This window comes from Scyliorhinus torazame, chromosome 24 (genome assembly GCF_047496885.1).
Source record: "Scyliorhinus torazame isolate Kashiwa2021f chromosome 24, sScyTor2.1, whole genome shotgun sequence".
NCBI classification, from domain to species: Eukaryota; Metazoa; Chordata; class Chondrichthyes; order Carcharhiniformes; family Scyliorhinidae; genus Scyliorhinus; species Scyliorhinus torazame.
Window position 1 is genome coordinate 17,431,403 of NC_092730.1, and position 24,697 is coordinate 17,456,099.

Below are 24,697 nucleotides of genomic sequence, written 5' to 3' on the forward strand. Positions count from 1 at the left end.
CCCCGAGGAATCGCCCTCAGACAGCGCAGTGCTCCCCGAGAATCTGTCCTCAGACAGCGCAGTGCTCCCCGAGGACTCCCCCTCAGACAGCGCAGTGCTCCCCGAGGACTCCCCCCTCAGACAGCGCAGTGCTCCCCGAGGATTCCCCCTCAGACAGCGCAGTGCTCCCCTAGGAATCGCCCTCAGACAGCGCAGTGCTCCCCGAGGACTCCCCCTCAGACAACGCAGTGCTCCCCGAGGAATCGCCCTCAGACAGCACAGTGCTCCCCTAGGATTCCCCCTCAGACAGCGCAGTGCTCCCCGAGGATTCCCCCTCAGACAGCGCAGTGCTCCCGAGGAATCGCCCTCAGACAGCGCAGTGCTCCCCGAGGAATCGCCCTCAGACAGCGCAGTGCTCCCCAAGGAATCGCCCTCAGACAGCGCAGTGCTCCCCGAGGAATCGCCCTCAGACAGCGCAGTGCTCCCCGAGGACTCCCCCCTCAGACAGCGCAGTGCTCCCCGAGGAATCGCCCTCAGACAGCGCAGTGCTCCCCGAGGACTCCCCCTCAGACAACGCACTGCTCCCCGAGGACTCCCCCTCAGACAGCGCAGTGCTCCCCGAGGAATCGCCCTCAGACAGCGCAGTGCTCCCCGAGGACTCCCCCTCAGACAGCGCAGTGCTCCCCGAGGACTCCCCCTCAGACAGCGCAGTGCTCCCCGAGGACTCCCCCTCAGACAGCGCAGTGCTCCCCGAGGACTCCCCCTCAGACAGCGCAGTGCTCCCCGAGGACTCCCCCTCAGACAGCGCAGTGCTCCCCGAGGACTCCCCCTCAGACAGCGCAGTGCTCCCCGAGGATTCCCCCTCAGACAGCGCAGTGCTCCCCTAGGAATCGCCCTCAGACAGCACAGTGCTCCCCGAGGACTCCCCCTCAGACAGCGCAGTGCTCCCCGAGGACTCCCCCTCAGACAGCGCAGTGCTCCCCGAGGACTCCCCCCTCAGACAGCGCAGTGCTCCCCGAGGATTCCCCCTCAGACAGCGCAGTGCTCCCCGAGGACTCCCCCTCAGACAGCGCAGTGCTCCCCGATGACTCCCCCTCAGACAGCGCAGTGCTCCCAGAGGACTCCCCCCTCAGACATCGCAGTGCTCCCCGAGGACTCCCCCCTCAGACAGCGCAGTGCTCCCCGAGGACTCCCCCTCAGACAGCGCAGTGCTCCCCTAGGAATCGCCCTCAGACAGCGCAGTGCTCCCCGAGGACTCCCCCTCAGACAGCGCAGTGCTCCCCAAGGACTCCCCCTCAGACAGCGCAGTGCTCCCCGAGGATTCCCCCTCAGACAGCGCAGTGCTCCCCGAGGAATCGCCCTCAGACAGCGCAGTGCTCCCCGAGGACTCCCCCTCAGACAGCGCAGTGCTCCCAGAGGACTCCCCCCTCAGACATCGCAGTGCTCCCCGAGGACTCCCCCCTCAGACAGCGCAGTGCTCCCCGAGGACTCCCCCTCAGACAGCGCAGTGCTCCCCGAGGATTCCCCCTCAGACAGCGCAGTGCTCCCAGAGGACTCCCCCCTCAGACATCGCAGTGCTCCCCGAGGATTCCCCCTCAGACAGCGCAGTGCTCCCCGAGGACTCCCCCTCAGACAGCGCAGTGCTCCCCGAGGATTCCCCCTCAGACAGCGCAGTGCTCCCCGAGGAATCGCCCTCAGACAGCGCAGTGCTCCCCGAGGATTCCCCCTCAGACAGCGCAGTGCTCCCCGAGGACTCCCCCTCAGACAGCGCAGTGCTCCCCGAGGACTCCCCCTCAGACAGCGCAGTGCTCCCCGAGGATTCCCCCTCAGACAGCGCAGTGCTCCCCGAAGAATCGCCATCAGACAGCGCAGTGCTCCCCGAGGAATCCCCCCTCAGACAGCGCAGTGCTCCCCGAGGACTCCCCCCTCAGACAGCGCAGTGCTCCCCGAGGACTCCCCCCTCAGACAGCGCAGTGCTCCCCGAGGATTCCCCCTCAGACAGCGCAGTGCTCCCAGAGGAATCGCCCTCAGACAGCGCAGTGCTCCCCTAGGACTCCCCCTCAGACAGCGCAGTGCTCCCCGAGGAATCGCCCTCAGACATCGCAGTGCTCCCCGAGGATTCCCCCTCAGACAGCGCAGTGCTCCCCTAGGATTCCCCCTCAGACAGCGCAGTGCTCCCCGAGGATTCCCCCTCAGACAGCGCAGTGCTCCCCGAGGATTCCCCTTCAGACAGCGCAGTGCTCCCCGAGGATTCCCCCTCAGACAGCGCAGTGCTCCCCGAGGACTCCCCCTCAGACAGCGCAGTGCTCCCCGAGCAATCGCCCTCAGACAGCGCAGTGCTCCCCGAGGAATCGCCCTCAGACAGCACAGTGCTCCCCGAGGACTCCCCCTCAGACAGCACAGTGCTCCCCGAGGAATCGCCCTCAGACAGCACAGTGCTCCCCGAGGACTCCCCCTCAGACAGCGCAGTGCTCCCCGAGGATTCCCCCTCAGACAGCGCAGTGCTCCCCGAGGACTCCCCCTCAGACAGCGCAGTGCTCCCCGAGCAATCGCCCTCAGACAGCGCAGTGCTCCCCGAGGAATCGCCCTCAGACAGCACAGTGCTCCCCGAGGACTCCCCCTCAGACAGCACAGTGCTCCCCGAGGAATCGCCCTCAGACAGCACAGTGCTCCCCGAGGACTCCCCCTCAGACAGCGCAGTGCTCCCCGAGAATCTGTCCTCAGACAGCGCAGTGCTCCCCGAGGAATCGCCATCAGACAGCGCAGTGCTCCCCGAGGAATCGCCCTCAGACAGCGCAGTGCTCCCCGAGGAATCGCCCTCAGACAGCGCAGTGCTCCCCGAGGAATCGCCCTCAGACAGCGCAGTGCTCCCCGAGGATTCCCCCTCAGACAGCGCAGTGCTCCCCGAGAATCTGTCCTCAGACAGCGCAGTGCTCCCCGAAGAATCGCCATCAGACAGCGCAGTGCTCCCCGAGGAATCACCCTCAGACAGCGCAGTGCTCCCCGAGGACTCCCCCTCAGACAACGCAGTGCTCCCCGAGGATTGCCCCCTCAGACAGCGCAGTGCTCCCCGAGGAATCGCCCTCAGACAGCACAGTGCTCCCCGAGAATCTGTCCTCAGACAGCGCAGTGCTCCCCGAGGAATCGCCATCAGACAGCGCAGTGCTCCCCGAGGAATCGCCCTCAGACAGCGCAGTGCTCCCCGAGGAATCGCCCTCAGACAACGCAGTGCTCCCCGAGGAATCGCCCTCAGACAGCGCAGTGCTCCCCGAGGAATCGCCCTCAGACAGCGCAGTGCTCCCCGAGGAATCGCCCTCAGACAGCGCAGTGCTCCCCGAGGACTCCCCCTCAGACAGCGCAGTGCTCCCCGAGGAATCGCCCTCAGACAGCGCAGTGCTCCCCGAGGACTCCCCCTCAGACAGCGCAGTGCTCCCCGAGGACTCCCCCTCAGACAGCGCAGTGCTCCCCGAGGACTCCCCCTCAGACAGCGCAGTGCTCCCCGAGGACTCCCCCTCAGACAGCGCAGTGCTCCCCGAGGACTCCCCCTCAGACAGCGCAGTGCTCCCCGAGGACTCCCCCTCAGACAGCGCAGTGCTCCCCGAGGATTCCCCCTCAGACAGCGCAGTGCTCCCCTAGGAATCGCCCTCAGACAGCACAGTGCTCCCCGAGGACTCCCCCTCAGACAGCGCAGTGCTCCCCGAGGACTCCCCCTCAGACAGCGCAGTGCTCCCCGAGGACTCCCCCCTCAGACAGCGCAGTGCTCCCCGAGGATTCCCCCTCAGACAGCGCAGTGCTCCCCGAGGACTCCCCCTCAGACAGCGCAGTGCTCCCCGATGACTCCCCCTCAGACAGCGCAGTGCTCCCAGAGGACTCCCCCCTCAGACATCGCAGTGCTCCCCGAGGACTCCCCCCTCAGACAGCGCAGTGCTCCCCGAGGACTCCCCCTCAGACAGCGCAGTGCTCCCCTAGGAATCGCCCTCAGACAGCGCAGTGCTCCCCGAGGACTCCCCCTCAGACAGCGCAGTGCTCCCCGAGGAATCGCCCTCAGACAGCGCAGTGCTCCCCGAGGACTCCCCCTCAGACAGCGCAGTGCTCCCAGAGGACTCCCCCCTCAGACATCGCAGTGCTCCCCGAGGACTCCCCCCTCAGACAGCGCAGTGCTCCCCGAGGACTCCCCCTCAGACAGCGCAGTGCTCCCCGAGGATTCCCCCTCAGACAGCGCAGTGCTCCCCGAGGAATCGCCCTCAGACAGCGCAGTGCTCCCCGAGGACTCCCCCTCAGACAGCGCAGTGCTCCCAGAGGACTCCCCCCTCAGACATCGCAGTGCTCCCCGAGGATTCCCCCTCAGACAGCGCAGTGCTCCCCGAGGACTCCCCCTCAGACAGCGCAGTGCTCCCCGAGGATTCCCCCTCAGACAGCGCAGTGCTCCCCGAGGAATCGCCCTCAGACAGCGCAGTGCTCCCCGAGGATTCCCCCTCAGACAGCGCAGTGCTCCCCGAGGACTCCCCCTCAGACAGCGCAGTGCTCCCCGAGGACTCCCCCTCAGACAGCGCAGTGCTCCCCGAGGATTCCCCCTCAGACAGCGCAGTGCTCCCCGAAGAATCGCCATCAGACAGCGCAGTGCTCCCCGAGGAATCCCCCCTCAGACAGCGCAGTGCTCCCCGAGGACTCCCCCCTCAGACAGCGCAGTGCTCCCCGAGGACTCCCCCCTCAGACAGCGCAGTGCTCCCCGAGGATTCCCCCTCAGACAGCGCAGTGCTCCCCGAGGAATCGCCCTCAGACAGCGCAGTGCTCCCCTAGGACTCCCCCTCAGACAGCGCAGTGCTCCCCGAGGAATCGCCCTCAGACATCGCAGTGCTCCCCGAGGATTCCCCCTCAGACAGCGCAGTGCTCCCCTAGGATTCCCCCTCAGACAGCGCAGTGCTCCCCGAGGATTCCCCCTCAGACAGCGCAGTGCTCCCCGAGGATTCCCCTTCAGACAGCGCAGTGCTCCCCGAGGATTCCCCCTCAGACAGCGCAGTGCTCCCCGAGGACTCCCCCTCAGACAGCGCAGTGCTCCCCGAGCAATCGCCCTCAGACAGCGCAGTGCTCCCCGAGGAATCGCCCTCAGACAGCACAGTGCTCCCCGAGGACTCCCCCTCAGACAGCACAGTGCTCCCCGAGGAATCGCCCTCAGACAGCACAGTGCTCCCCGAGGACTCCCCCTCAGACAGCGCAGTGCTCCCCGAGGATTCCCCCTCAGACAGCGCAGTGCTCCCCGAGGACTCCCCCTCAGACAGCGCAGTGCTCCCCGAGCAATCGCCCTCAGACAGCGCAGTGCTCCCCGAGGAATCGCCCTCAGACAGCACAGTGCTCCCCGAGGACTCCCCCTCAGACAGCACAGTGCTCCCCGAGGAATCGCCCTCAGACAGCACAGTGCTCCCCGAGGACTCCCCCTCAGACAGCGCAGTGCTCCCCGAGAATCTGTCCTCAGACAGCGCAGTGCTCCCCGAGGAATCGCCATCAGACAGCGCAGTGCTCCCCGAGGAATCGCCCTCAGACAGCGCAGTGCTCCCCGAGGAATCGCCCTCAGACAGCGCAGTGCTCCCCGAGGAATCGCCCTCAGACAGCGCAGTGCTCCCCGAGGATTCCCCCTCAGACAGCGCAGTGCTCCCCGAGAATCTGTCCTCAGACAGCGCAGTGCTCCCCGAAGAATCGCCATCAGACAGCGCAGTGCTCCCCGAGGAATCACCCTCAGACAGCGCAGTGCTCCCCGAGGACTCCCCCTCAGACAACGCAGTGCTCCCCGAGGATTGCCCCCTCAGACAGCGCAGTGCTCCCCGAGGAATCGCCCTCAGACAGCACAGTGCTCCCCGAGAATCTGTCCTCAGACAGCGCAGTGCTCCCCGAGGAATCGCCATCAGACAGCGCAGTGCTCCCCGAGGAATCGCCCTCAGACAGCGCAGTGCTCCCCGAGGAATCGCCCTCAGACAACGCAGTGCTCCCCGAGGAATCGCCCTCAGACAGCGCAGTGCTCCCCGAGGAATCGCCCTCAGACAGCGCAGTGCTCCCCGAGGAATCGCCCTTAGACAGCGCAGTGCTCCCCGAGGATTCCCCCTCAGACAGCGCAGTTCTCCCCGAGAATCTGTCCTCAGACAGCGCAGTGCTCCCCGAAGAATCGCCATCAGACAGCGCAGTGCTCCCCGAGGAATCACCCTCAGACAGCGCAGTGCTCCCCGAGGACTCCCCCTCAGACAACGCAGTGCTCCCCGAGGATTGCCCCCTCAGACAGCGCAGTGCTCCCCGAGGAATCGCCCTCAGACAGCGCAGTGCTCCCCGAGAATCTGTCCTCAGACAGCGCAGTGCTCCCCGAGGAATCGCCCTCAGACAACGCAGTGCTCCCCGAGAATCTGCCCTCAGACAGCGCAGTGCTCCCCGAGGAATCGCCATCAGACAGCGCAGTGCTCCCCGAGGAATCGCCCTCAGACAGCGCAGTGCTCCCTGAGGAATCGCCCTCAGACAGTGCAGTGCTCCCCGAGGAATCGCCCTCAGATAGCGCAGTACTCCCCGAGAATCTGTCCTCAGACAGCGCAGTGCTCCCCGAGGAATCGCCCTCAGACAGCGCAGTGCTCCCCGAGGACTCGCCCTCAGATAGCGCAGTACTCCCCAAGAACCCGCCCTCAGATAGCGCAGTGCTCCCCGAGGACCCGCCCTCAGACAGCGCAGTGCTCCCTCTATACCAATCCTGACAGCGCTGCGCTCCCTCAGTACTGACCTTCTGACAGTGCAGCACTCCCTCAGTACTGACCCTCTGACAGTGCAGCACCTCCTCAGTACTGACCCTCTTGACAGTGCAGCACTCCTCAGTACTGACCCTCTGACAGTTCAGCACTCCCTCAGTACTGACCCTCTGACAGTGCAGCACTCCCTCAGTACTGACCCTCTGACAGTTCAGCACACCCTCTGCAATGACCCTCTGACAGTGCGGCACTCCCTCAGTACTGACCCTCTGACAGTGCGGCACTCCCTCAGTACTGACTCTCTGACAGTGCGGCACCCCCTCAGTACTGACTCTCTGACAGTGCGGCACCCCCTCAGTACTGACCCTCTGACAGTGCAGCACTCCCTCAGTACTGACCCTCTGACAAGTGCGGCACTCCCTCAGTACTGACCCTCTGACAGTGCGGCACTCCCTCAGTACTGACCCTCTGACAGTGCGGCACTCCCTCAGTACTGACCCTCTGACAGTGCAGCACTCCCTCAGTACTGACCCTCTGACAGTGCAGCACTCCCTCTGCACTGACCCTCTGACAGTGCAGCACTCCCTCAGTGCTGACCCTCTGACAGTGCAGCACTCCCTCAGTACTGACCCTCTGACACTGCAGCACTCCCTCAGTACTGACCCTCTGACAGTGCGGCACTCCCTCAGTACTGACGCTCTGACAGTGCGGCACTCCCTCAGTACTGACCCTCTGACAGTGCAGCACTCCCTCAGTACTGACAGTCTTCTTAAAACACCCAACCTTCCGTCTTGGCCATGGGGGTTCTGACCATCATCCAGATGATCAAAACATAAATTTACCAACAAGCAGCGATCGGAAGGCATAGCTTTATTCTGAATAACCTGCGATTTAATGCTCGTTTTCCCACACAATATACAGATATCTATATTATATAATAGATGCAAATCATATATGCACCATCCGATACATTTACAAGACGCTGGAGTCACGGTAGAACTCAGCTCACATACAAACTACACCCACATTCCCGGAGGCCACGGAGGGTAAACACTAGGTGGCGATCTCCAACAGACGATGGCACGGGGCCCTCCCTCAGCCGTGGAATAGATTCAAGCCCCAAGATCCGCAGACAGCCGAGCACCAAGGGGGGGGGGGGGAAGAGGGGGCGAGGGAGCGAGGCTGGCGTCGGCGCTGAACGGCCGAGCAGGCTCCAAGGGCCGAATGGCTCTCAATTCGGAACGCCGAGGGGAGTCGAACTTCGCTCCAACCCATCCCCCGACTGAGTTTCGACTCGGCCTGTGCATTCACGTGCCCGCAGGAACACCCCACCCGCAACCTCTGCCACCCCCCCCCCCCCCGCCAATGGCGGACCGGGGTCAGCCCCGCTCACATATGACCTCGATGACGCTCTGCTCCATGGTGACGGGGTCGAGGCAGCGGTGCGCGGTGCTGCCGACGATCTCGTCCAGCAGGAAGTGGACCAGGTTCTCGTCGGAGACGAAGCGCCACAGGTAGAGCTGCAGGTACTGGCAGTCCACCTGGATCTGCTGCAAGCCGTAGCGGCCGAACGAGCGCAGCCGCACGCACTCCAGGAACGTCTTCAGGCTGATCTTGATGATTCCTGTCAGGACGGAGACCTGCGGGGGTGGGGGGGGGGGGGGGGAGAGAAGAGAAGGGAAGAGGGGAGGGGGTCCAGCATCAGAAACCGGCGTCAATTAGCGTCCCCCATCACGCCCACGACATATTTAACACACGTCAAACGACCCCCAAGGCTGGGTGTCACGCAGAGAGATATATTAGGGGACAGGTAACCAAAGGAGGCCATGATAAATTGCCCCTTAAGAGTCTCGGGGTGTGCAGGTTAGGTTATGGGGATAGGGTGGTGTGGAGTGGGCGGGTGGGTGGATATGGGCAGAGTGATCTTCCGAAGGGTCGGTGCAGACGAGGTGGGCCGAATGGCCTACGCCTGCACTGCAGGGATTCTCTGATTCCGTGAAGAGCTTGGTCAAAGAGGTCGGTTTTAAGGGGCGCAGACTTGAAGGGACGCAAGGACCAGGTGGCGGGAAATGGGACGAAGCAGTTAGGTGCCAGTGATGGCCGGCACGGACTCAATGGGCCGAAGAGCCCCCCCCTCTCTCTCGGTGTACAATCATGCAGGGCGAAGGGGCACCGACTCCTGCTCTCTAATTCGTATGTCTTAAAAGGAGGAGACAGGGGAAGGCGGGGAGGGGATCCCGGAGCTCAGGCAACTGGAGGCAAGGCCGCTCGGACCTTAATGGCCGCCAGTGGTAGCGACGATCAAAGCCAAGAGGCCGGAATTGGGAGTGGCGCGGAGATCCCGGGAGGGCTGTCGGAGATCGATCACGGGGGGGGGGGGGGGGGGGGGGCAGGGAAAGGGGGGGAAAAGGCCCACGGAGGGATTCAAACACGAGGCTGGGAAACGCGAGCGAGGGGAGGCGCTCCGAGAACGGGCAGGCCAGGGATTTGGCACGAGTCAGGTGCTGCGAGGAGAAGGAACGGGCCTGCCCAAGCGCCTCGCCAGAGGTCTCGAAGGCGGAGGCTAACACACCGAGGGGGACCGCGACATCCGGTGCGGCCTCAAGTGTCCAAAGATGTGGCGGTTAGGTGGGGCTACGGGGACAGGACGGGACGGGACCGGGGACGGGGGTCTAGGCAGGGTGCTCCTTCAGGGGGCCTCGATGAGCCAGGGGGGGGGCCTCCTTCCGCGCTGCAGGGATTCCACGGTTCTGTGGGACGTTTGAATAGGAGGCGGCTCACCTTGTTGAACTCGACAGGGCTGAAGATGTCTATCCGCTCGGAGAAGAGTTTCTGAATGTTACTCAGCAGGTTGGTGTCCATTGGAGCACTGCAGGAACAGAGAGTTAACAGAAGCTAAGGTGTCTGCCGTACAACTTCGCAGCGAAAGAGACTGGACCGCAAGCGAGGGGGCTAGAAATCTCTGACCTGGGGTTTGTCCGGCGTAGATTCTGGGGAGGGTCCAGCTATTCAACACGATCGTGGCCGATTGGACACGTCAATGCCGCTTACACCCTCACTGTCCCCCATAACCCTTGGCGTTATTGTCAATCCACGAGTGTCTTGACACACACGTACGAGATTCCACAGCCCTCTCGGGTCGGGAATTCCAAAGGTTCACAACCCGCTGCCCGGCATGGTAGCACAGTGGTTACTTCACAGCGCCAGGGACTCGGGTTCGATTCCCCACTGGGTCACCGCCTGTGCGGAGTCTGCACGTTCTCCCCCGTGTCTGCGTGGGTTTCCTCCCACAAGTCCCGAAAGACGTGCTCGTTGGGTGAATCGGACATTCTGAATTCTCCCTCCGTGTCCCCGAACAGCCGCCGGAATGTGGCGACGAGGGGATTTTCACAGTAACTTCATTGCAGTGTTAATGTAAGCCTACTTGTGACACTGATAAAGACTGTAAAAATAAAGGCTTTAAAATAAATTTCTCCTCATCTCAGTCCCAAGTGGCCTCTCGCTAAATTTTTAAATTGCGCCCCCTGGTTCTAGACTCACCGACCATAGGGAGAAACATTATCCCCACCTACCCCTGTCCATTCCAACAAACTATTTGGTAGAATTCAACATAATCACCTCTCGTTCTTTGAAACCCCAGAGAATACATGCCCCAGTTTGCCCAAATTTCTCTTCACAAGACAGTCCCTGCCATGCCCGCACGGAACAAGTCTGGTGAACCTTCATTCCACTCCCTCAATGCCAAACTCTCGGTTCACCTGGGTGTGTAGCTCGGAGCGTAGCGTGCCTGCTGTCGTGAGCTGCTGTACACCGAGAAGGTCCGCTTGCTCGAGTCACTGCTGTGCGCCTTCCTCACGCCTTCTTCGTACAGTAAACCAACCTGCCCAAGACAGGAAACATCAGAGTGAAGGCTGGGCTTTAGGGCCAAACGCTCGAGTCCCCAACGCCCCAAACTCAACAGGCCGCTGGGCGAGGGGACAGCACAGCCAAGTTCAACTCTGTTCAGGTCTAAAGTCTGCGCGTCTTCGACAGCGGAACACTGGACAGCGATCAGGAACCCTGAATGATTTTCCCCTGCCTCGCACTCAAGGGTCACCTGACAGTGATCAGGAGCAGGAACCCTGGCTGATTTCCCCTCTCTCTCTCTAACCCAGGGATCACTGGACAGTGATCAGGAGCAGGAACCCTGGCTGATTTCCCCCCTCTCTCTCTCTAACCCAGGGATCACTGGACAGTGATCAGGAGCAGGAACCCTGGCTGATTTCCTCTCTCTCTCTAACCCAGGGATCACTGGGGTGATCAGGAGCAGGAACCCTGGCTGATTTCCCCTCTCTCTCTCTAACCCAGGGATCACTGGACAGTGATCAGGAGCAGGAACCCTGGCTGATTTCCCCCCCCCCTCTCTCTAACCCAGGGATCACTGGACAGTGATCAAGAGCAGGAACCCTGGCTGATTTCCCTTCTCTCTCTCTAACCCAGGGATCACTGGACAGTGATCAGGAGCAGGAACCCTGGCTGAATTCCCTTCTCTCTCTCTAACCCAGGGATCACTGGACAGTGATCAGGAGCAGGAACCCTGGCTGATTTCCCTTCTCTCTCTCTAACCCAGGGATCACTGGACAGTGATCAGGAGCAGGAACCCTGGCTGAATTCCCTTCTCTCCCTCTAACCCAGGGATCACTGGACAGTGATCAGGAGCAGGAACCCTGGCTGATTTCCCCTCTCTCTCTCTAACCCAGGGATCACTGGACAGTGATCAGGAGCAGGAACCCTGGCTGATTTCCCCCCCCTCTCTCTCTAACCCAGGGATCACTGGATAGTGATCAGGAGAAGGAACCCTGGCTGATTTCCCCGCTCTCTCTCTAACCCAGGGATCACTGGACAGTGATCAGGAGCAGGAACCCTGGCTGATTTCCCCTCTCTCTCTCTCTAATCCAGGGATCACTGGACAGTGATCAGGAGCAGGAACCCTGGCTGATTTCCCCCCCCCTCTCTCTCTAACCCAGGGATCACTGGACAGTGATCAGGAGCAGGAACCCTGGCTGATTTCCCCTCTCTCTCTCTAACCCAGGGATCACTGGAGTGATCTGGAGCAGGAACCCTGGCTGATTTCCCCTCTCTCTCTCTAACCCAGGGATCACTGGACAGTGATCAGGGGCAGGAACCCTGGCTGATTTCCCCTCTCTCTCTCTAACCCAGGGATCACTGGACAGTGATCAGGAGCAGGAACCCTGGCTGATTTACTCTCTCTCTAACCCAGGGATCACTGGACAGTGATCAGGAGCAGGAACCCTGGCTGATTTCCCCTCTCTCTCTCTAACCCAGGGATCACTGGACAGTGATCAGGAGCAGGAACCCTGGCTGATTTCCCCCCCCCTCTCTCTCTAACCCAGGGATCACTGGACAGTGATCAGGAGCAGGAACCCTGGCTGATTTCCCTTCTCTCTCTCTAACCCAGGGATCACTGGACAGTGATCAGGAGCAGGAACCCTGGCTGATTTCCCCTCTCTCTCTCTAACCCAGGGATCACTGGACAGTGATCAGGAGCAGGAACGCTGGCTGATTTCCCCTCTCTCTCTCTAACCCAGGGATCACTGGACAGTGATCAGGAGCAGGAACCCTGGCTGATTTACCCTCTCTCTCTCTAACCCAGGGATCACTGGACAGTGATCAGGAGCAGGAACCCTGGCTGATTCCCCCCGCCTCCCCCCCTCTCTCTCTCTAACCCAGGGATCACTGGACTTGATCAGGAGCAGGAACCCTGGATGATTTCTCCTCTCTCTCTCTCTAACCCAGGGATCACTGGACAGTGATCAGGAGCAGGAACCCTGGCTGATTTCCCCCCCCCCTCTCTCTCTAACCCAGGGATCACTGGACAGTGATCAGGAGCAGGAACCCTGGCTGATTTCCCCTCTCTCACTCTAACCCAGGGATCACTGGACAGTGATCAGGAGCAGGAACCCTGGCTGATTTCCCCTCTCTCTCTAACCCAGGGATCACTGGACAGTGATCAGGAGCAGGAACCCTGGCTGATTTACCCTCTCTCTCTCTAACCCAGGGATCACTGGACAGTGATCAGGAGCAGGCATGCAGACTTAATTTGGAGAATAAGCACTATCTGTACCATGATGACTTGAACAGGGAGCTTCATTTTCAGTGAAAGTTAGACAAACACGGTGGCACACTGGTTAGCTCCGCTGCCTTACGACGCCGGGGACCCAGGTTATATTCCGGCCTCGTGCCACTGTCGTGTGGAGTTTGCACGGTCGCCCTATGTCTGCGTGGGTTTCCACCGGGTGCTCCGGTTTCCTTCCGCAGTCCAAAGATGTGCAGGTTAGGTGGATTGGCCGTGCTAAATTGTCCCTTAGTGTCCAAAGATGTGCAGGTTGGGTGGATTGGCCGTGCTAAATTGCCCCTTAGTGTCCAAAGATGTGCAGGTTGGGTGGATTGGCCGTGCTAAATTGCCCCTTGCTGTCCAAAGATGTGTAGGTTAGGTGGATTGGCCGTGCTAAATTGTCCCTTCGTGTCCAAAGATGTGCAGGTTAGGTGGATTGGCCGTGCTAAATTGCCCCTTAGTGTCCAAAGATGTGCAGGTTAGGTGGATTGGCCGCGCTAAATTGCCCCTTAGTGTCCAAAGATGTGCAGGTTAGGTGGATTGGCCGTGCTAAATTGCCCCTTAGTGTCCAAAGTTGTGCAGGTTGGGTGGATTGGCCGCGCTAAATTGCCCCTTAGTATCCAAAGATGTGCAGGTTAGGTGGATTGGCCTGCTAAATTGTCCCTTAGTGTCCAAAGATGTGCAGGTTAGGTGGATTGGCCGTGCTAATTTCTCCCTTAGTGTCCAAAGATGCGCCTCCTTACCTGCACATCGATGGAGGTGATGTCCTCCACCACCCTCTTCATCACGGCCCGCACGTTGCGCGGTTCAATGGTGTTGATCCAGTTGCGGGTCTCCACACTCTTCCGCAGCATCTGGGACACGTTCAGGCCCTGCACCTTCACGTAATGATTAAGCAACTTCTGGGCCGCCTCCCGGGCATCAGCGCACAGCACGGTGACCAGTGTCACTGGGGAGTGGTCCTGGGAACGAAAGGGAGGGGATGAGGCAGGGAAGATCAAATAAGGGGCAAGCAGCACGCTGCAGGCGATGCCGTCCTCATCAAACACTCCCAGGACAGGGACAGCACGGGGTTAGATACAGAGTAAAGCTCCCTCTACACTGTCCCCATCAAACACTCCCAGGACAGGTACAGCACGGGGTTAGATACAGAGTAAAGCTCCCTCTGAACTGTCCCCATCAAACACTCCCAGGACAGGTACAGCACGGGGTTAGATACAGAGTAAAGCTCCCTCGACACTGTCCTCATCAAACACTCCCAGGACAGGGACAGCACGGGGTTAGATACAGAGTAAAGCTCTCTCTACACTGTCCCCATCAAACACTCCCAGGACAGGTACAGCATGGTGTTAGATACAGAGTAAAGCTCCCACTACACTGTCCCCATCAAACACTCCCAGGACAGGTACAGCACGGGGTTAGATACAGAGTAAACCTCCCTCTACACTGTCCCCATCAAACACTCCCAGGACAGGTACAGCCTGGGGTTAGAGACAGAGTAAAGATCCCTCTACACTGTCCCCATCAAACACACCCAGGACAGGTACAGCACGGGGTTAGATACAGAGTAAAGCTCCCTCTACACTGTCCCCATCAAACACTCCCAGGACAGGTACAGCACGGGGTTAGATACAGAGTAAAGCTCCCTCTACACTGTCCCCATCAAACACACCCAGGACAGGTACAGCACGGGGTTAGATACAGAGTAAAGCTCCCTCTACACTGTCCCCATCACACACGCCCAGGACAGGTACAGCCTGGGGTTAGAGACAGAGTAAAGCTTCCTCTACACTGTCCTCATCAAACACTCCCAGGACAGGGACAGCACGGGATTAGATACAGAGTAAAGCTCCCTCTACACTGTCCCCATCAAACACTCCCAGGACAGGTACAGCACGGGGTTGGATACAGAGTAAAGCTCCCTCTACACTGTCCCCATCACACACGCCCAGGACAGGTACAGCCTGGGGTTAGAGACAGAGTAAAGCTCCCTCTACACTGTCCCCATCAAACACTCCCAGGACAGTTACAGCACGGGGTTGGATACAGAGTAAAACTCCCTCTACACTGTCCCCATCAAACACTCCCAGGACAGGTACAGCACGGGGTTAGATACAGAGTAAAGATCCCTCTACACCATCCCCATCAAACACTCCCAGGACAGGTACAGCACGGGGTTAGATACAGAGTAAAGCTCCCTCTACACTGTCCCCATCAAACACTCCCAGGACAGGTACAGCACGGGGTTAGATACAGAGTAAAGCTCCCTCTACACTGCCCCCAGTCAGCTGCGAGGTGCGGATAGGGCAGGGCGAGTGGGCCGAGGTCGGGTGCTCTTTCAGAGGGTTGGTGCAGACTCGATGGGCCAAATGGCGGCCTCTTGCACGGTAAGTGTTGTACGGTTCCAATTGGCTGCCACATTTACCTCTTTACAAGTGGCGAAACGTCAATACTTAATCGGCAGGCAAGGGCATTGGGACGCCCTCGTGGCTGTGCCTCAGAAGTTGCTGCTCTGCTGAATGTTACGGGCGGTTAAGTTTACAAATATTTATTTTCGATTGAAGGGGAAAACAAATGTCCCGAATGGGGGATGCAGGTCGCAGTAATTCTGCCCAGGGGGGGGGGGGGGGGGCACGGGAACAGCTGCCGCTGAGCGAAGCAGGAGATAAGAGACCGGTGCTGCGCCAGCCACCAAGCAGGATGCTGGTGGGAAATGGCTCTCCGCTCGAAGAGACCCATCTCGTCGAGAGCAAGGACGAAGGAGTCGGCAAGAAGTGCCGTGCCGCTGGAAGTCTGCTCGGGAATACTCAGGAAACTGGGAGGAGCCGGCTTGCAGTGGACGCCGGAGGAGTCGCCCGGACATGGCAGGAATACAGGAGCCTGGTGAAAACATTGGGAGGGGTACGATGGTGCATCTACAAGGCTACATAGCCGATGAGAGCACGGCGTGACATATCAACAGGTCACAAGGTATCTCGGTCACGTTAATCAGTTATTGCAGAAGTATCTTTTCTGTAGTTTGACACTCGCCCGTCAAGCAACGTTGACTTTAGTTTGTTTGTTACAGTGAAAGTCTTAAAACTGGAAAATATGCTGTACATTCCTTCCCACTGGTCGCCGGATAATTCATATCTCTCAAAACGTCGCCGGCTTCTATGGAGATTGCAACAACATCTTCTCTTTCTCCTACCCCAGGTCTGCGCTACAAGTGGATGGCGTATTTACTGATCAAGGTGATTAGGGATTCCTTCGGTTTAATCTTCCTTTCCTGCAGCTAACATGGTGTTAGTTCCCCGGCCTCCCTATGCTTATCGACAGCGGTGCGTCGCGATGCACTGCTGCCAACGGTTTGGAATCGGCTGTCGGGGCTGAAGGTACAGGCAGTCGCTCGCCCGGCCCAGGTACAGGGGAGTCGCTCGCCCGGCCCAGGTACAGGGGAGTCGCTCGCCCGGCCCAGGTACAGGGGAGTCGCTCGCCCGGCCCAGGTACAGGGGAGTCGCTCGCCCGGCCCAGGTACAGGGGAGTCGCTCGCCCGGCCCAGGTACAGGGGAGTCGCTCGCCCGGCCCAGGTACAGGGGAGTCGCTCGCCCGGCCCAGGTACAGGGGAGTCGCTCGCCCGGCCCAGGTACAGGGGAGTCGCTCGCCCGGCCCAGGTACAGGGGAGTCGCTCGCCCGGCCCAGGTACAGGGGAGTCGCTCGCCCGGCCCAGGTACAGGGGAGTCGCTCGCCCGGCCCAGGTACAGGGGAGTCGCTCGCCCGGCCCAGGTACAGGGGAGTCGCTCGCCCGGCCCAGGTACAGGGGAGTCGCTCGCCCGGCCCAGGTACAGGGGAGTCGCTCGCCCGGCCCAGGTACAGGGGAGTCGCTCGCCCGGCCCAGGTACAGGGGAGTCGCTCGCCCGGCCCAGGTACAGGGGAGTCGCTCGCCCGGCCCAGGTACAGGGGAGTCGCTCGCCCGGCCCAGGTACAGGGGAGTCGCTCGCCAGGCCCAGGTACAGGGGAGTCGCTCGCCTGGCCCAGGGACAGGGGAGTCGCTCGCCTGGCCCAGGGACAGGGGAGTCGCTCGCCTGGCCCAGGGACAGGGGAGTCGCTCGCCTGGCCCAGGTACAGGGGAGTCGCTCGCCTGGCCCAGGTACAGGGGAGTCGCTCGCCTGGCCCAGGTACAGGGGAGTCGCTCGCCTGGCCCAGGTACAGGGGAGTCGCTCGCCTGGCCCAGGTACAGGGGAGTCGCTCGCCTGGCCCAGGTACAGGGGAGTCGCTCGCCTGGCCCAGGTACAGGGGAGTCGCTCGCCTGGCCCAGGTACAGGGGAGTCTCTCACCTGGCCCAGGTACAGGGGAGTCGCTCGCCCGGCCCAGGTACAGGGGAGTCGCTCACCTGGCCCAGGTACAGGGGAGTCGCTCGCCTGGCCCAGGTACAGGGGAGTCGCTCGCCTGGCAAAGGTACAGGGAGTCGCTCACCTGGCAAAGGTACAGGGGAGTCGATCGCCCGGCCAGGTACAGGGGAGTCGCTCGCCTGGCCCAGGTACAGGGGAGTCGCTCGCCCGGCCCAGGTACAGGGGAGTCGCTCGCCTGGCAAAGGTACAGGGAGTCGCTCACCTGGCAAAGGTACAGGGGAGTCGATCGCCTGGCCCAGGTACAGGGGAGTCGATCGCCTGGCCCAGGTACAGGGGAGTCGCTCACCTGGCCCAGGTACAGGGGAGTCGCTCACCTGGCCCAGGTACAGGGGAGTCGCTCGCCTGGCCCAGGTACAGGGGAGTCGCTCGCCCGGCCAGGTACAGGGGAGTCGCTCGCCTGGCCCAGGTACAGGGGAGTCGCTCGCCTGGCCCAGGTACAGGGGAGTCGCTCGCCCGGCCCAGGTACAGGGGAGTCGCTCGCCCGGCCCAGGTACCGGGGAGTCGCTCGCCCGGCCCAGGTACAGGGGAGTCGCTCGCCCGGCCCAGGTACAGGGGAGTCGCTCGCCTGGCCCAGGTACAGGGGAGTAGCTCGCCTGGCCCAGGTACAGGGGAGTCGCTCGCCCGGCCCAGGTACAGGGGAGTCGCTCGCCCGGCCCAGGTACAGGGGAGTCGCTCGCCTGGCCCAGGTACAGGGGAGTCGCTCGCCTGGCCCAGGTACAGGGGAGTCGCTCGCCCGGCCAGGTACAGGGGAGTCGCTCGCCTGGCCCAGGTACAGGGGAGTCGCTCGCCCGGCCAGGTACAGGGGAGTCGCTCGCCTGGCCCAGGTACAGGGGAGTAGCTCACCTGGCCCAGGTACAGGGGAGTTGCTCGCCTGGCCCAGGTACAGGGGAGTCGCTCACCTGGCCCAGGTACAGGGGAGTCGCTCACCTGGCCCAGGTACAGGGGAGTCGCTCGCCTGGCCCAGGTACAGGGGAGTCGCTCGCCCGGCCAGGTACAGGGGAGTCGCTCGCCTGGCCCAGGTACAGGGGAGTCGCTCGCCCGGCCCAGGTACAGGGGAGTCGCTCGCCCGGCCCAGGTACCGGGGAGTCGCTCGCCCGGCCCAGGTACAGGGGAGTCGCTCGCCCGGCCCAGGTACAGGGGAGTCGCTCGCCTGGCCCAGGTACAGGGGAGTAGCTCGCCTGGCCCAGGTACAGGGGAGTCGCTCGCCCGGCCCAGGTACAGGGGAGTCGCTCGCCCGGCCCAGGTACAGGGGAGTAGCTCGCCTGGCCCAGGTACAGGGGAGTCGCTCGCCTGGCCCAGGTACAGGGGAGTCGCTCGCCCGGCCAGGTACAGGGGAGTCGCTCGCCTGGCCCAGGTACAGGGGAGTAGCTCACCTGGCCCAGGTACAGGGGAGTTGCTCGCCTGGCCCAGGTACAGGGGAGTCGCTCGCCTGGCCCAGGTACAGGGGAGTCACTCGCCCGGCCAGGTACAGGGGAGTCGCTCGCCTGGCCCAGGTACAGGGCAGTAGCTCACCTGGCCCAGGTACAGGGGAGTCGCTCGCCTGGCCCAGGTACAGGGGAGTCGCTCGCCTGGCCCAGGTACAGGGGAGTCGCTCGCCCGGCCAGGTACAGGGGAGTCGCTCGCCTGGCCCAGGTACAGGGGAGTCGCTCGCCCGGCCAGGTACAGGGGAGTCGCTCGCCCGGCCCAGGTACAGGGGAGTCGCTCGCCTGGCCCAGGTGCAGGGGAGTCGCTCGCCTGGCCCAGGTGCAGGGGAGTCGCTCACCTGACCCATGTACAGGAAGTCACTCACCTGGCCCAGGAACTGCTCGTCCGTCAGGGTCAGAATGTAGCTGATCGTGGAATTCTCGTAGTCAAGGCAGAGGCGGGACAGCAGCAGGAGCAAGCCGGGCGGTGTGGCACCTTTCTCGCCCGCCGTCTCGCAGAACTGGCGAGCCGTGTGGCAGATATACTTGATGAAGCTGACAATGAGCCCCTCACGGACGCCCTGGCTGCAGAACTCCCCCTGCGGATAATAATAATAATAATCTTTATTAGCGTCACAAGTAGGCTTACATTAACACTGCACTGTGAAAATCCCCTCGTCGCCAGACTCCGGTTTGGAAGCCCACGCAGAAGTGACCCAAGCCGGGAATCGAACCCAGGTCCCTGGTGCGGTGAAGCAACATTGTTAACCACTGTGCTACCGTGCTGTTAAAGATCTCTCATCCCGCAGTGGAAAGAAAAAAAGAGCAGGGGGCCCCACGTTCGCCCCAGTGTCTGTGGTGGGGGGGGGGGGGGCAATATTTATCTTGGCCAAAATCAGTAAATTAGCGTCACTGAAAAAAAGACGCACGATGTCGAAGCTTTTCATCTAGCACTCATCAGGATAATGAGCAACGCTGCTAAACTGTAACAGAAACAATTCATATCACGCAAGAAGAGCGGTGATGAGTTAGCAAGACTGATTTGTAAGGGCGTCGTCATGGAGCATGCACCAGCCAATTGATAAGTGAGTTACTTATTACCGTCACCTATCAGTTAACTCGCGCAGTCGCCATGGCAACAGGTCGGCCCGGGTCCACGTGCCAACCAATCGGCGCTCTCTCCTCGTGCAGTACAAGTTGTTGCTCCCGTTACAATGTGGCAGTGTTGCAAATTATGGTGCGTGCAAGGTGAAAAGCTTTGACAGCACCTGTCCTTTTCAGCAATACTCAGTGTTCTGCACGACCGAATGACTATTAGCAAACCAGCTTATCCAGTCACCATCGAACCGCTGTTTGCGGGAGCTTGCTTTCCCCAAATGGGCTCCTGGCGTTTCCGATCGGGCAACGGTCAGCGGCTGGAGAGCTTTGGGACATCAGGGGGTTGTGAAAGGTGCTATCTAGGTGCAAGTCGTCCCCCCCTGCCCCGAATCAGCAGAGTTCACTGGACAGGCACCAGGGATTACGGCTGATCTTTTCTCTTCCCCCCCCCCCCCCCCCCACCGCCCAGAGGTGCCGAGAACCCCTACAGAGTGCAGGAGGAGGCCATTGGGCCCCGTCGGGTCTGCACCGCCCCTCTGAAAAAGCCCCCCCCCACCCCAAGCCTAGGCCCCCCCGCACCCCCAGCCTTTCCCCGTCACCGCCACTCCAGGCTCGGTCACCTTGAAGTAGGGCTTGTTCGAGAAGGTGATATCCTTGGCGGTGAACAGATGGACGTAGGCCAGGACCGACTTGATCTGGTTGAGGATGGAGGCCGAGATGGTGCCCAGGAGCTCGGCCAGGTTGGCGCCATCTTTGCCCAGGAGCCGGGGGGCCGCCAGCGACTGCCGCACGTCGGTCAGACAGTCGGCGTAGAAGCTCTGCAGCGCCTGCAGGTACTGGCGGATGCGCTCCTTGGCGGCGCGCACCAAGATCTCCGTCCCCTCGGCGCCGATGTTGGAGGCGGGCAGCAGCTTGATGACGGCCTGCAGCCGGCGGTGGAAGCGGTCGAGCCCCCGGACCAGCAGCGAGTTGTCACCCACCCCCTTCTCCGCCCGGATCCGCCGCTCCACCAGGGCGAAGTAGCGGCCCATCAGCCGGTCGACAAACTCCACCAACTTGGCGCCGGCCATCAGCGCCACGTCCCGGCCGCCGGCCGGCGGCCGGTGGACAAACAGGTCCTGGTACGAGGCGATCACCAGGCACGTGTTGCTGACGAAGCCGTTGCAGCCCTTGTCGGTGAACTCCAGGATGTCGGAGAGGGGGCCGGCGGGGGGGCTCGGCCCCGGCCCGGGCTGGCCCAGCTCGGCCTCCAGCGCCGACAAGTCCTCCGCCAGCCTGGACTGGGCGTGCGCCAGGAATTCGTCGCACAGCTCCTCCGCCGGCTCGTCCAGCTGCAGCAAGAGCTCCACACACTCGGCCAGCTCCTTGGCGCTCGAGCCCGCGTCCCTGCGTCAGGAGAAAAACAGATCCCGGTTAACGGGAACAAACCCCCCCCCCCCCACCACCACCAAGGACGCCAAGAGGGTGGAAGAGGTCAATTCAATTGTAGCGGTCTAAAGAATGAGGACATTTTAAAAAAAGATTTGAGTACCCAATTCTTTTTTTTTGAATTAAGGGGGAATTTAGCGCGGCCAATCCACCTAGCCTGCACATCTTTGGGTCAGTGGGCAGCACGGTGGCATAGTGGTTAGCACAATTGCTTCACAGCTCCAGAGTCCCAGGTTCGATTCCCGGGCTCGGGTCACTGTCTGTGCGGAGTCTGCACGTCCTCCCCGTGTCTGCGTGGGTGTCCTCCGGGTGCCCCGGTTTCCTCCCACAGTCCAAAGATGTGCAGGTTAGGTGGATTGGCCATGATAAATTGCCCCTTAGTGTCCAAAGATGTGCAGGTTGGGTGGATTGGCCGTGCTAAATTGTCCCTTAGTGTCCAAAGATGTGCAGGTTAGGTGGATTGGCCGTGCTAAATTGCCCCTTAGTGTCCAAAGATGTGCAGGTTAGGTGGATTGGCCGTGCTAAATTGTCCCTTAGTGTCCAAAGATGTGCAGGTTAGGTGGATTGGCCGTGCTAAATTGCCCCTTAGTGTCCAAAGATGTGCAGGTTAGGTGGATTGGCCGTGCTAAATTGTCCCTTAGTGTCCACAGATGTGCAGGTTAGGTGGATTGGCCGTGCTAAATTGTCCCTTAGTGTCCAAAGATGTGCAGGTTAGGTGGATTGGCCGTGATAAATTGCCCTTAAGTGTCCAAAATTGCCCTTCGTGTTGGGTTGGGTTACTGGGTTATGGGGAATAGGGGGGGGGGGGGGCGGGGCTCGGGTAGGGTGCTCTTTCCAAGAGCCGGTGCAGACTCGATGGGCCGAATGGCCTCCTTCTGCGCTGTAAATTCTATGAAACCCACGCAGACACGGGGGGAGAATGTGCAAGCTCCACACGGACAGTGACCCAGAGCCGGGGACGAACCCGGGACCTCGGCGGCCGCGAGGCAGCAGGGCTGACCGTAAAGGATGAACACTCGAAAGGGGAAGAGGATCGCAGGGATTTGGGGAGGGGGCGAAGAAAGGTGGGACCGCTCGGCGGCGGGAGGAGGCAGTCAGCGTCGGCTTGACGGGCAAAGTGACCACGTTCAGTGCTCTATTTGTCTGTGATTGTACGGGGGGGGGGTTTGAGAGTCAGTGGCTTTAATCACAGTTCAACACAAAAGGCGTGAGCTCAGAGTGCAGGGAGGCGGAGGAGGAGGGGGAGGAGGACGGAGAGAGAGAGGCAGCGCAGTGCGCCGTACCTGAACTTCTCCCGGAGTTCTGCGCGAGGTCCGACATGATCTTCTGGCAGTCGTTCTGGATGCCCTGGAAGGATGGCATGTGTTGGTACTGATGCAGCACCGAGCGGGCCTTGCTGTAATAGCGCACCGCCTGCCCGAACGCCTCCAGCTCGATGCACTTGTTCAGCCGGGCCGGCAGCTCGAACAGGAACTGGAGCTTCCGCAACAGCGTGTGCACCCCTGGAACCAGAAAGGTGCAGGTGAGGACGCAGGACGGGGTAGAATTGCCGCAACGTGAAAGAGGCGGCCGTTCAGCCCATCGCCTCGTTGCCGCCCCCCCCCCCCCCCCCCCCCCCCCGCCTGCGTGACTCAACTCGTTCCGACTACCTCGCCCCTGCTGACCTGTAACTGCTTTCTCTTCAAATCGGGGAGGAAGAAATGGGGAAATCGAGGCCACAATCAGATAGGCCATGATCTTATTGAATGGTGAAGCACCCACTTCCACATCGTAAATGACCCCCCCCCCCCCCCCCCAATATGTTTAAACCGTGGCCCCCTGGTTCTAGCCTCTCCCACGAGGAGGGTAACATCCTTTCAGCATCCACCCCGTCAAACCCGCTCAGAATCTTTTGCGCTACAGCGAGATCGCGCCTCAGTCTTCTAAACCCCAATGGGCACAGGCCCGGCCCGTCACAGAATCATAGATTGGAACCACAGAATCCCTACAGTGCAGGAGGCGGCCATTCAGCCCATCGCGTCTGCACCGACCCTCCAAAGGAGCTCCATAACCTAGGCCCCCCCCCCCAACATCCCCGTGACCCCTCCTAATCTGCTCACCTTTTGGACACCAAGGGGCAACTTTAGCGTGGTCAATCCACCTAACCTGCACACCTTTGGACTGGTGAGGCAACCCCTTCATCCAGGTATCAGTCGAGTCAACCTTCTCTGAAGCGCGCCACCCCAATTATGTCCTTTCTTGACTAAGGAGAGCACAACTGTGCACAGTACTCCGGGATGTGGTCGCAACAACACCCAGTACAACTGCAACATAAACCTCCCTACTTTTATATTCGATTCCCCTTGCGATAAAGGCCAACATTCCTTTTGCCTTCCGAATTACTTGCTGCATCTGGATACCAACTTTTTTTTGCGATTCATGGGCCAGGTTAGGTTTTGAATCCGCTGGAGTTTAGAGGAGTTAAGAGGCAACTCGATCGAAACCTTTCAGATCCTGAGGGTGGGGGGGGGGGGGGGGGGGGGGGGGGGGGGGGGAGCCTTGACAGGGTGGGATGTGGAGAGGACGTTTCCTCTTGTGGGAGAATCTACAACGAGGTGCGGGGGGGTGGGTCACCGCTTAAAATACGGGGGCGCCCGTTTTAAAACAGAAACGGGGGAGGAATGTTTTCTCTCGGGGGGGGGAGTCTCTGGAACTCTCTTCCTCGAGAGGCGGCGGAAGCGGAGACTGTGAATGGTTTTAAGGTCAAGGTGGATAGATTCTCGAGTGACAAGGAAAGGTTTTCGTTAGGGGGGGGGGGGGCAGGTTCCAGTCCCATCCCAGAACTCAAGGGCCAAGGAAGGTGCGTTCCTAATGCAGCCAAACAGTTTCGAGTGCGTCAACCTGCGCAATCCTTCCAAACTCGCCAGTGGCTGACGGTAAGAGCGGGAGAGGCTCCCGGTCGGCCATCTTGGTGTGGAATGCCGCCCCCCCCCCGCCCCCGGGCGACAGACTAGCGACCTATTCCAGGAATTAGTAGCTATGTAAACGGACAAAGTCTGCCTTACAGTAGATACGGGAAGAGAATTGAAAGATGTACATCAAACAAATAATCTAATGTCACTATATAGCCAGCTGAAAAGAAAGCAATTGCAGGCAACGTGAGCAGCTCTCTCGGAGTGGCGGCAGAAACACGAGGGGCAGAATGGCCTCGGGCTGCAACGTCTCTCGTGATTGGACGTTGCAAGCAAAACGGAAGAGTCCAGCCGAGCAGCTGGGGTGAGGAAACGAGCGCCGCCCGGCGGTGACTGCGTACCCGAGAGCTTGGTGATCTGCTGGTGCTGTCCTGGAGGGTGTTACTGATGCGGGCGCTGAACTCCGTGATGGCCGCCATGTTGGTCGCCAGACAATCCATTTCGTCCTCCATCTTCTTGAAGTCGTTCTTCATCTTTCTGATGGTGTCTGCAGAGAGGACATTGGCGGGTTAGGCGGTCACAGCCGGCTCGACAGCAAGGGGGGGGGGCCCCACAGCGATAACCCCGATCATAGAGCACCCTAACCTCGGCCCACTCCCCACCCGACCCCCTA

At 60.9% G+C, this 24,697-nt stretch overlaps 1 protein-coding gene and 1 long non-coding RNA gene across 2 annotated transcripts in view; both read right to left on the reverse strand.

Moving 5' to 3' along the window:
* Positions 1-24,697, reverse strand: part of LOC140399944 (uncharacterized) — a 220,487-nt gene that overhangs the window by 107,426 nt on the left and 88,364 nt on the right. The window lies entirely within an intron of this gene.
* The window catches only part of vps51 (VPS51 subunit of GARP complex), a 17,469-nt gene continuing 325 nt past the window's right edge, over positions 7,554-24,697 (reverse strand). The window contains 10 exon segments of the mRNA XM_072489423.1: positions 7,554-8,338; positions 9,480-9,567; positions 10,457-10,578; positions 13,557-13,775; positions 18,994-19,206; positions 20,326-21,091; positions 22,417-22,435; positions 22,438-22,635; positions 24,426-24,452; positions 24,455-24,571. Coding sequence (XP_072345524.1) covers positions 8,078-8,338; positions 9,480-9,567; positions 10,457-10,578; positions 13,557-13,775; positions 18,994-19,206; positions 20,326-21,091; positions 22,417-22,435; positions 22,438-22,635; positions 24,426-24,452; positions 24,455-24,571 — 2,030 coding nt within the window. The 3' untranslated portion in view covers positions 7,554-8,077.